Source organism: Bombina bombina, chromosome 2 (genome assembly GCF_027579735.1).
Source record: "Bombina bombina isolate aBomBom1 chromosome 2, aBomBom1.pri, whole genome shotgun sequence".
Lineage (NCBI taxonomy): Eukaryota > Metazoa > Chordata > Amphibia > Anura > Bombinatoridae > Bombina > Bombina bombina.
The window spans coordinates 1,041,556,203-1,041,568,519 of record NC_069500.1 but is presented as its reverse complement, the minus strand read 5'-3'; the positions used below and the strand labels follow the sequence as shown (position 1 = coordinate 1,041,568,519).

At 36.0% G+C, this 12,317-nt stretch overlaps 1 protein-coding gene across 3 annotated transcripts in view; it reads right to left on the bottom strand.

Moving 5' to 3' along the window:
* The window catches only part of LOC128650021 (UPF0462 protein C4orf33 homolog), a 240,790-nt gene that overhangs the window by 101,238 nt on the left and 127,235 nt on the right, over positions 1 to 12,317 (bottom strand). For all 3 annotated transcript variants that reach the window (XM_053703663.1, XM_053703665.1, XM_053703664.1), the window contains one exon: positions 4,550 to 4,610. In XM_053703663.1, the coding sequence (XP_053559638.1) occupies positions 4,550 to 4,610 (61 nt within the window). The remainder of the gene's footprint in view (positions 1 to 4,549; positions 4,611 to 12,317) is intronic.

Sequence of the window (12,317 nt, the reverse complement as noted above, 5' to 3'; positions counted from 1 at the left end):
GTTTACCTTGTTGTCAATTTTTGAGATACTGTTTGTGTCTTTAATTGCTATGTATGTACCTATGTGCTATGTTTCCTCAATAAAAAAATAATAATAAAAAAAAAGTTCTTAAGCAGAAATAGATATTTTTTAATATTTTCCCCATATTTGGTCATAGGATCATTTGGCATTTGTTCATCCAGTAAGGGGAACTTACTAGTGATTGTGAAAAAATAAGAATGCATTAACACCTTGTTGGATGGAATAGATTTTTATTAGCCCACCACTTGCCTTATTTGGATGAGCCAATTAGAACCTGTTACTGGAGAAGACATAGCTAGCAACTGAGTAATGACAGATATATGGCAGGGTTTGGCTGGTGAAGAATACAGTGTGCACTTCCAGTCTTGAGAATTGGAAAACTCTTAGGCCTAGATTTAGAGTTGGGCGGTAGCCGTCAAAACCAGCGTTAGAGGCTCCTAACGCTGGTTTTTACCGCCCTCTGGTATTTGGAGCCAGTCATTAAAGGGTCTAACGCTCACTTTCCAGCCGCGACTTTTCCATACCGCAGATACCCTTACGTCAATTGCGTATCCTATCTTTTCAATGGGATCTTTCTAACGTTGGTATTTAGAGTCGTGGCTGAAGTGAGCGTTAGAAATATAACGACAAAACTCCAGCCGCAGAAAAAAGTCAGGAGTTAAGAGCTTTCTGGGCTAATGCCGGTTTATAAAGCTCTTAACTACTGTGCTCTAAAGTACACTAACACCCATAAACTACCTATGTACCCCTAAACCGAGGTCCCCCCACATCGCCGCCACTCTATTAAAAAAAATTTAACCCCTAATCTGCCGACCGCACGCCGCTGCCACCTATATTATCCCTATGAACCCCTAATCTGCTGCCCCTAACACCGCCGACCCCTATATTATATTAATTAACCCCTAATATGCCGCCCCCAACGTTGCCGCTACCTACCTACACTTATTAACCCCTAATCTGCCGACCGGACCGCGCCGCTATTATAATAAAGTTATTAACCCCATATCCGCCTCAATAACCCTATAATAAATAGTATTAACCCCTAATCTGCGGATCGGAGCTCACCGCTACTCTAATAAATTTTTTAACCCCTAAAGCTAATTCTAACCCTAACCCTAACACCCCCCTAAGTTAAATATAATTTTATTCTAACGAAATAAATTAACTCTTATTAAATAACGTATTCCTATTTAAAGCTAAATACTTACCTGTAAAATAAACCCTAATATAGCTACAATAGAATGCAAGCTCAATCTGATTGGCTGATCGGATCAGCCAATCGGATTGAACTTGAATCTGATTGGCTGATTCCATCAGCCAATCAGAATTTTCCTACCTTAATTCCGATTGGCTGATAGAATCCTATCAGCCAATCGGAATTCGACGGACGCCATCTTGGATGACGTCATTTAAAGGAACCGTCATTCGGCAAGTAGGCGTCGGTAGAAGAGGATGTTCCGGGTTGGCTGGAAGATGATGGCTCCGGAAGAAAGAAGATTGAAGATGCTGCTTCATAGAAGACTTCATCCCGATGATGGACTTCTTTAGCGCCCGCTTGGATCAAGACTTCAGCCCGATGATGGATTTCTTCAGCGGCCGCTTGGATCCAGACTTCAGCCTGAGGATGGACGTCACTCTTCAGCCCCCCGCTTGGGCTTGGATCAAGACTTTGGACCCTCTTCTGGACCGATCGGTGAACCTGGCATGGTGAAGACAAGGTAGGGAGATCTTCAGGGGCTTAGTGTTAGGTTTATTTAAGGGGGGTTTGGGTTAGATTAGGGGTATGTGGGGGTATTGTATTTTTTTTTTTACAGGCAAAAGAGCTGAATTGTTTGGGGCATGCCCCGCAAAGGGCCCTTTTAAGGGCTGGTAAGGTAAAAGAGCTTTGAACTTTTGTAATTTAGAATAGGGTAGGGCATTTTTTTGTTTTGGGGGTCTTTGTTATTTTATTAGGGGGCTTAGAGTAGGTGTAATTAGTTTAAAATTGTTGTAATTTTTTTCTAATGTTTGTAAATATTTTTTTATTTTTTGTAACTTAGTTATTTGTTATTTTTTGTACTTTAGTTAGTTTATTTAATTGTATTTATTTGTAGGAATTGTATTTAATTTATTTATTGATAGTGTAGTGTTAGGTTTAATTGTAGATAATTGTAGGTATTTTATTTAATTAATTTATTGATAGTGTACTGTTCGGTTTAATTGTAACTTAGGTTAGGATTTATTTTACAGGTAATTTTGTAATTATTTTAACTAGGTAACTATTAAATAGTTATTAACTATTTGATAGCTATTGTACCTAGTTAAAATAATTACAAAATTGCCTGTAAAATAAATATTAATCCTAAAATAGCTACAATATAATTATAATTTATATTGTAGCTATATTAGGGTTTATTTTACAGGTAAGTATTTAGCTTTAAATAGGAATAATTTATTTAATAAGAGTTAATTTATTTCGTTAGATTTAAATTATATTTAATTTAGGGGGGTGTTAGGGTTAAAGTTAGACTTAGCTTTAGGGGTTAATAAATTTATTAGAGTAGCAGTGAGCTCCTGTCGGCAGATTATGGGTTAATAATTGAAGTTAGGTGTCGGCAATGTTAGGGAGGGCAGATTAGAGGTTAATACTATTTATTATAGGGTTATTGAGGCGTGAGTGAGACGGATTAGGGGTTAATACATTTATTATAGTAGCGCTCAGGTCCGGTCGGCAGATTAGGGGTTAATAAGTGTAGTTAGGTGGAGGCGACGTTGGGGGCGGCAGATTAGGGGTTAATAAATATAATATAGGGGTCGGCGATGTTAGGGCAGCAGATTAGGGGTACATAGGGATAATGTAGGTGGTGGGGGTGTACGGAGCGGCAGATTAGGGGTTAAAAATAATATGCAGGGGTCAGCGATAGCGGGGGCGGCAGATTAGGGGTTAATAAGTGTAATTATAGGGGTGTTTAGACTCGGGGTACATGTTAGGGTGTTAGGTGCAGACGTAGGAAGTGTTTCCCCATAGGAAGCAATGGGGCTGCGTTAGGAGCTGAACGCGGCTTTTTTGCAGGTGTTAGGTTTTTTTTCAGCTCAAACAGCCCCATTGTTTTCTATGGGGGAATCATGCACGAGCACGTTTTTTAAGCTGGCCGCGTCCGTAAGCACTGCTGGTATCTAGAGTTGCAGTGGCGTTAAATTATGCTCTACGCTCCCTTTTTGGAGCCTAACGCACTGAAAACCCAGCCATTCTGTGAACTCTAAATACCAGCGGTATTTAAAAGGTGCGGGAGAAAAAAAGCACGCGTAGCTAACGCACCCCTTTGAATGTCAAACTCTAAATCTAGCCGTTAGTTAAAAGAGTTAATTTACATGAAAATGAGCAGAATACATACAAATAAATAGTGTTTTATATCAGTTTCAAAGTGTTTAAGCTATGATTTCCAAAGCACATTTTAGTTTGTAATATCTTAAAATTGCAAATACTCATGACATCTGATTGGCTGGTAAGTATGGTAAGTTAAACAGAAACAGATAACATGAATACAATAAGACACGTTTAAAGCTTCTTATGATGGTATTTATCACTAATACTAACTTGTGGCACTGTATGATAATTAGGTTCAGTGGTGCTATTTTATGATTTATTCATATTTCTATGCACTTTGGACCCCCCAGACTAGGAAGGACATTATGAAAGAACTTTACCTTTCATTCTACAAATACAATTGAAGTGTTACTAAATGGTTTAACATAAGAGAGGCTATACATTTCAATAATTGCTCTATATTAAAACACATATGTGTACAATGTATAGACCATATTAATGCACTTTAAAATTGACTTCACATGTTCTTGGGTAAATGAAAACATTTGCCATTATCTAAATACTATCTACATAGATTTTGTACCTGCCTCACTAATATATAATTATGTGATTTAATTTTGTAATGTGTAATAATCTGACGATGGAAGAGAAATAAAGCAGTATGTTAAATCAAGTCATCCATCCAGTAGAGCAGAAAAAAAAAATAAAGCAAATTACTAAGAAAAACACATGAGATGGAAGAGGTTGTAAAGGGGAAAGAGCAGGGTAGGAAACACACACTGGGGAATATATGTCTTGCTCATAACTGCTATCTGATTCCCTAAAACATCAACATTTAAAACGGTTGGCTGCCAAAGACATTGCAGTGCATGGATAAAGAAGTATATATATATGTCATTCAGAGTCATTCTCACTAGCAAGATTTAAAGACTTCACGCTCGCTTGTACATCAGCCAACTAAAACATATCTTAATCCAAAATGCTTCCCTCTTGGCTGAGTCTCACTGACAGTGTAAAATAGAGCCATTTTTCTTGACTTACATTGACAAAGGGTCAGGACTGTCAAAGCTTAACAGTTTATGGAAACTGTACATTTACAGTCTGTGTTGTACCTGCTCCATTGCTAAATGTCTATAGCATTCACAGTTCAGTGCTGTCATGGTTAAGTTATTGTTTTCTTCACTTAAAAATTATTTCATACCAAGTCATAAATGTACTTACGGGCACAGTTCTACTTCCAGATATTGAGTGGTCTTGCTGTTCAGAAAAAAAGATTCAACCACTGTAGGCAATAAATAACAGCAGGTCAGAATTAGATGTTGTACTGGAGATTTTAACTTATTTCTATGACTGAGCTACAAAACACATTTAAGGAAAAAAAATCAGTTGCTAAAACATTTTGGTGACATTGTGGGGTTCTAAAGGAGCAATTTTATTTAGTTTCCAAATTAGATACTTATAAGAAAGTAGATTAAAATCCCTGCATTATATAAATTCATAGTAATACAAAGAACTGAATTAACAATAACATTTTTTTTTTTTTAAATAGGGTATTTTAATATGAAAGTATATTACTGTTTGTGGCCAGATCATTGTTTGTGATTACTATACAAATTCCAGTGCATTTAATTTAATTTTAAAAATATTAGATCCGTGGGATAAGGGCAATAATGCTCAGAAATGATTGTGAGAAGGCTGGACACATACAAAGTGGATCTGTGTTTATTGTAGAATATATTTCATTACATTACATATGTACTGGTTTTATACTAGCTAAAATGTAGATTAAAATGTTAGTAATACTTTTTAGACAATTTAGACAGTGAGTAATACTCAATTTACATCAGAGTATATAAAAATCATAATATGAATAACAAATATATTTTTTACATATATAGGGCTAGATTACAAGTCATGCTGTATTTTGCATTTGCACTATAGCGAAAAGTCTGCTAGAATTACGATTTTTGCGCTAGTCGAATTTAGAATATCACGTGCATGTTCACATATTCCCAAATAGAAGTCAAAGGAGAAGAAAAACACCCCACTCTCACGCAAACACCATCACATATTCTCATTAGCGCTAACCCAACATGAAAATATCAATATTTCATATTCCAATGTTCTTTATGTAACAAAATATGTTCTATTTAGTCATAAATACATATTTCTACATATATATGATGTTTTTTAAGCTAATATATATGTATACCTCTATAAATAGATGCTTATATACAGTACAGATGTGTATATATATATATATATATATATATATATATAATCTTTTTTACACCCTAGATCTCTTATCTTTGTGCTCTTATAATTTTTGAAGGCAATATTTTTTTTAAATATTTTTTGTTAGACAGTGTTATTATAAGTGTTAGTGTACTTTGTAATTTATGTTTTATGACACTTTTTATTTTCGCAAAACAGTTAACCACAGCTCTGAAATTGCGGTAATTATTCTAGCAAAAATTGTGATTGCGCTTAACTTGTAATATAAGACCAAGTTAAACAGAGCACAAACGATTGCAAAAATGCTTGCAGAAAGCATTTGCTTGCCACTTGTAATCTAGCCCATATTGGATTAAAGTAAGAAGATTGCTCCAGCATTAGTTTAGAGTTTTTTTTGTTTGTTTTTTTTTACTTAAATTCCAAATGAATTTGTAAAATAAAAGATTCCAAGTTAAAATATGCCAACGGTTTGCTCATTTTTTTTGTAATTTTAAGTGTGACATTTATTTATAAAAAACAAAAAATCAATATATAAAGAGCTAACAATGCAGGTGAAAAAAACCCAATCTAGTTGTTTATAGCAAGCTTTTAGTAAAATGTATTCTTGGAAGAAATAAATATTTGCTCAGTATTTGCTAAATTATAACAAAATTGTGTCCCACAGATACTGAAAACTTGCTGCATTCATAGGGGCATATTTATCAAGCTCCGTATGGAGCTTGATGCCCCGTGTTTCTGGCGAGACAGCAGTTATGAAGCAGTGGTCACAAAGACCGCTGCTCCATAACCTGTCCGCCTGCTCTGAGCAGGCGGACAGACATCGCAGGAAATCAACCCGATCGAGTACGATCGGGTTAATTGACACCTCCCTGCTGGTGGCCTATCTGCAGGGGGCAGCGTTGCATCAGCAGCTCTTGTGAATATTCAGCGAGGTCTGGCAGACCTGATCCGCAGTGTCGGATCAGGTCCGCCAGACCATGATAACTAGAGGCCATAAGCTCAACACTGAAAACATTTTTTCTTTGTTTTATTATTATTTTTTTTTAATACACGAATAAAGACTGTAATATATTTCTTGGAAATATGGCTGTTTGGTTGCTGCACAGAGGTAAACTTGTGTTTTGTGCTACCCCAGGCTCATGATGCAGATTCATCTCATATATTATACTTATTTATTTCTCTCCTGATTTTCTTTTATTTCTAACTCATACTGTACATATTGTACCACCAGCTTTGGGTAGTCTGGGGACAGGATTTGTGCAGTTTGGTTTAGAGATCACAAGGAATAGAAAGACAGTGGCCTCTTAAAGACAGATAAGTTGGGAGTAGGGCAGGACTGTGTGCTAGTTTTTTTATGTAGGCCAACGGGTGTGTGGCACCAAATAACACAGGGGCCTGATATAAAATACAATGTGGACAGGCACCCAAAACTGATCTGAGCTCTGATGTGAATGTTGGTCTGACAGGAGCTGCAGGACTATTTGGTCTGATGGTACTTTTATAGCCCTGCATACCTTTCTCCACTCATACTACTATAGAAACAGCTAGGTATAAACAGGATAGATGTGTTTATACATAATGCACAATGTGTAGTTTCATTCCTGCTGTCCCTTCAAATCTTGTCACACCTTTGTTGCCATATCTATATGCTTTAGAAGGAAAGTAAAAATATTCATAGGTGCAGAGTTTTGGAAAACTATATTAATTCTTTATCAAGTTTTCCAGAGTAAAAATTCTTCTAGTATTCTCTTGGTCCCAGCTATCCTAAAAAAATAAAACAATATATACCTAAAACTAAATGACAATGTTACTGCATTTAGACTTGTGTCAAGTATGTACAATGTGCTCTACTGTTTTTTGTATGAAATAATGGCTTCATAAATTGTGCACACAATACAGAACATCACTCTCTTATACTGAATAGCTCAATTTGCACTACAACCTTTTTAAGGTATTAGGGCTCAGTACAAAAAGCTACATTCATGAACATTTTCATTGTGAGTGGTACTTAAATGTTATCTTAGCTTGCTAAAACTAATAACTGCATTCCATGATGTATTATTCTGAAGTATAATAGTCTCATACTCCCTTATGCAATTATATACAATAACAGCCAATAACTCGTTGCATAACACAAATATCAATATTACAGCAATGTTCAAGTCCACCGGGAACACTTAATATACAATGATATGTGTATATACTACTCTTTGAATTGTGTTCACAAGAAATTGTTACCAACAAAAAAAAAAAAACAATCAGCATACATAAATGAATAAACAGAACACACATACATATTTTCTAAGAACTAATGAATAGCAATACATTCCCTCTATGATGTATTCATGTTTTAACAAATTGCTTTGTTTTAAATGATTACAAAAATTTAAATCAAATCATATATGGCATAAATCAAGTTTCAAAATATCCAGTATATGTGGAAGAAAATAGCAAATAAATGCACATCCCTTTCAATTTATAGATAAACTTGGGGGGAGGGGAATAGATAAAGTAGTAATTTATACAGAAACAATTTTATGATATTATTTACAGTATTCTTGTATTCAATTTGGCCAAACTTTTAGTAAAAATTATACAAATATAAAAAAATAACACAGATATTTATAACTAATTAAATACATAAATACTGTGCATTCAGAAAGTATTCAGATCCCTTAATGTGTTCACATTATGTTATGTTGCAGCCTTATGCTAAAATGGTTTAAATTAATTTAATCATTAACATAAGTATTCAGAACCGTTGCTATGATGCTTGAAATTTAGCTCAGGTGCATCCCAATTCTCTGGATCATCTTTAAGATATTTCTACACTTTGAATGGGGCCCACCTGTGGCAAATTCAATTGATTGGACATGATTTTGAAAGGTACACAACTGTCTATATAAGATATCACAGCAGAAAATGCATATCAGAGCAAAAGCTATGAGGTCAAAGGAACTGCTTGCCAAGCTCAGAGACAGAATTGTGTTGAGGCACAGATCTGGGGAAGGCAACAAAAAGTTCAGCAGCATTGAAAGTTCCCAAGTGCACAGTGGCCTCCATAATTCTTAAATGGAAGACATTTGGAACAACTGTGACTTTTCCTAAAGCCAAACTGAGCAATCATGGGAGAAGGGCCTTGGCAAAAGTGGTGACCAAGAACCCAATGGTTACCCTGTGTGGAGATTATGTGTTGAGATTGGAGAAGCTTTTAGAAAGACAACCACCACTGCAACACTCCAGCATCCTGGGCTTTATGACAGAGTATACTCCAAAAGTCATGAACACCAAACATTAAAGGCAGATCATGCTTTATAATAAAAGCTAAACATTTATTTCATCGATTAAAATCATAAAATATCCACAGCATCAAACTAGCAATGATATAAAGTAACCACAGCATGGAGTGGAGAGCGGACTCCTATGCATACATGAAAAAATAAATAAAGTATTGGTATATATTTGTCTCAGGAGAGAGATATTGGTACTTGGCCACCCTTAAAAACAATTCTTCCTAGAAAACTTTTGTGAACTATGTGTCAAAAGAAGGGGGGTGCAATGACTTTGCTTGTTACAATTCTCTCTAATTCTTTTCTTTTTTTTTTTTAATATTTTGTAACATTTAATTCCCAAATTCAGTAAGCTTATTTTTATTAATTTATTAAATGATTGAAAGTATTTAATATGCTACATGTAATCTATATAGCAAGATGTGAAAAACAGTCTAAGTAAAATGTACACCATTCTATCAGAAAAGTGACCGTGAACTTTATTGGGAATTTGGCTTAAAAAAGTAAAGAAAGATTAACAGGAAAACAGCGCAATTAAAATTGCCTTTAAAAAAGAAGCCCAGCGATGGTATCAGGTATCTTGACAAAGTCTGCCAACCCGAAATGCATAGATTACCTAATTCTATTACAAACGGAGCAGCTGGTTGAAACTGAGGTTCTGTAGGGAGAAGAACCATATCCCCACCAGTTAAATCCTACGTGGACTTACAAATCTGCAAACTCGCAGCAACCTTTTCAGACATCAAGAGGAATAAAGAAGAAAAAAGATTTCAGCAGTGCACTGCGAAGGAACACAAAAAATTGCAACCGGCGAAAGGAAAAACGATAATGGATCATGGAAGTCTGGGGCTGAAAGACCCACAACATGATTAGTGGTGTACTATGGGGGTGGAAGGATAACTATAAGCCGAAGGGATACAAGTTAACCATTCACACCACTACTGAAACATTACCTGCAACAGAGAAACTCACGCACCACTTAAGGATTACAGGAACCGCTCACATTTATAACTTAAGACTATACTGTCAGTTCCGAGGTAAAGACTGACACTAAGGATCCTCTAGCCACCAATATTGGTTGTACCGGCATACCCATCGGTATAACGACATACATCAAGGACTGGTTTACTACCAGTATAATAGTATATAATACGTGTTTTAACAGGTTTAGTAAATGTATTTTAATCTGAATTTTACTCATGTATTATAATAAGCACATAGTATGAGACACTGGTGTCTATTTATATTTTAATACTTATTGTAATATTTTTTTTTTAACATTTTATACAAATATAATACCACTGTCTTTGGGAGTACTTATTACCAAGTTAGAGAGAATTGTAACGAGCAATGTAGTTGTGCCACCTTCCTATGCAGACATTTTTTGTGCTTTCATGAACTTGCTTACTGCTTTTAAGAGTAACGGTCTCTTCTGGTATAAATGAATGTACATTTAAAGTCATAGTACATATATACAAAGTCTATATATACACAATTTATCCACTCCCTGCTAAATTTTCATTTGAGGTTATATTGTTTAATATTTATATAGATGGGAATAGAAGGGTACTTGAAATATTTATCTCTCTTACATACAAAGTAACACATTAATAATTACTGTTTAATCTTAAATTTCATGTATTTGATAAATTGTGTATATATAGATTTTGTATATATGTACTATGCCTTTAAATGTTTCATTAATTTATCCTGGAAGAGACCGTTACTCCTAAGAGCAGTAAACAAGAGCATGAACACACGAAACATGTCTGCATAGGAGTCCAATGTCCACTCCATGCTGTGGATACTCTGTACCATTGCGGGTTTTTAGATGCTGTGTCTACTACATGATTTTAATGGCTTAACTAAATGTTTAGCTTTTAGTATAAAGCATGATCTGCCTGTGATGTTTGGTGCTCAGGACTTTTGAAGTACAGTTTAATGTTTGGCAGTTTGAGCGATTATGTCATCTGCAGCACACACACACACACAGAGCAACTTACATCATCCCCGCTCTCCCTTGAGCTGACAACTATTTTGAATCATGGGGGTAAGAATGAGCACACTGCTTATTTGTTGGGGTTTTTTTTTTTTTTTGCTTTTTATGGCAGAGTAGCCAGACAGAAGTCTCTCCTCAGTGTAAGACACATAAAAGACCACTTAGAATTTGCAAAATAACATCTAAAGGACACTATGACTGTGAGAAACATGGTTCCTTGGTCTGATGAAAATTGAACTGTTTGGCCTCAATCCCAAGCATTATGTCTGGAGGAAACCAGGCACTGTCATCACCTGGACAATACTATCCCCATAGTGGAGCATGGTGTTGGGTGTTTTTCCGCAGCAGGGATATTGGGACTGGTCAGGATTGAAGGAGATGGAATGTCGCAAAATACAAAGATATACTTAATGAGAACCTGGTCCAGAGCACTCAGGGCCTCAGACAGGGCCAAAGGTTCCCCTTACAATAGGACAATAACCATAAGCACACAGCCAAAAAAACAATGCAAGAGTAGCTTAGTGAAATTTTGTGAATGTCATTGAGTAGCCCAGCCAGAGCCTGCACTTGAACCCAATCGAACTTCTCTCGAGAAACCATAAAATGTCTGTCAACAAATAGTCCCCATCCAACGTGACAGAGGTTGAGAGAATCTGCAGAGAAGAATAGCAGAAAATCCCCAGGTTTGCAAAGCTTGTCCCATCATACCCAAAAAGATTTGGACTGTAATAACTGCCAAAGGTGCTTCAACTAAATACTGAGTTAAGGTTTTGAATACCTATTTCAATGTGATATTTCATTTTTTTATTATAAATTTGCAAAGTTATGAAAAATCCGGTTTTTGCTTTGTCATTATGGGGTATGGAGTGTAGATTGATGTGAATAAAAATTAATCATAGACACGCACACAGGGTGTGCCAGGTACACCATAATGCAGCCGACACTAGCAGACTAAGCTGAATGACACAACCATGTGACTTTCCAATGCACCGCCGTCACCTAGGTCAACTTGGAACGTTTAATACTTACAAGCCCCTCTCAATTTGATCTCCTAGAAGCAAGAAGGAGAGTGTAGACAAGAGTCACTAATGTAAGGGGCCCTGTGTAGGCCCCCTCTACCTGCTAGACTAGGGCTCAATTTACTCACTGCCATTTCTGTAGCTGCCATCATGCTTTAATTCGAGCATGTTGTGCACAGTTTTTAGCATGATCTCAACAACTTCAGCAGCACAAGAAGGCAATATCTTAGTACCCCTGGAAATTATTGATTCCCTGCACTGCAGCAGACAGCCTGGGGCTGGGAGCCCCTGCTTCTGGTCTGCATGTAGAGAGTTTGAGTTCTCTGGTTAACAATTTATACTAATTTTGTGTTCCTGGTTATCACTACTAGAGAATGTTCATATTTTGTGTCATATTTATTGATTATGTATCTTCCTTTAAACCTTTGTTTTGCTTTGTCTTATTT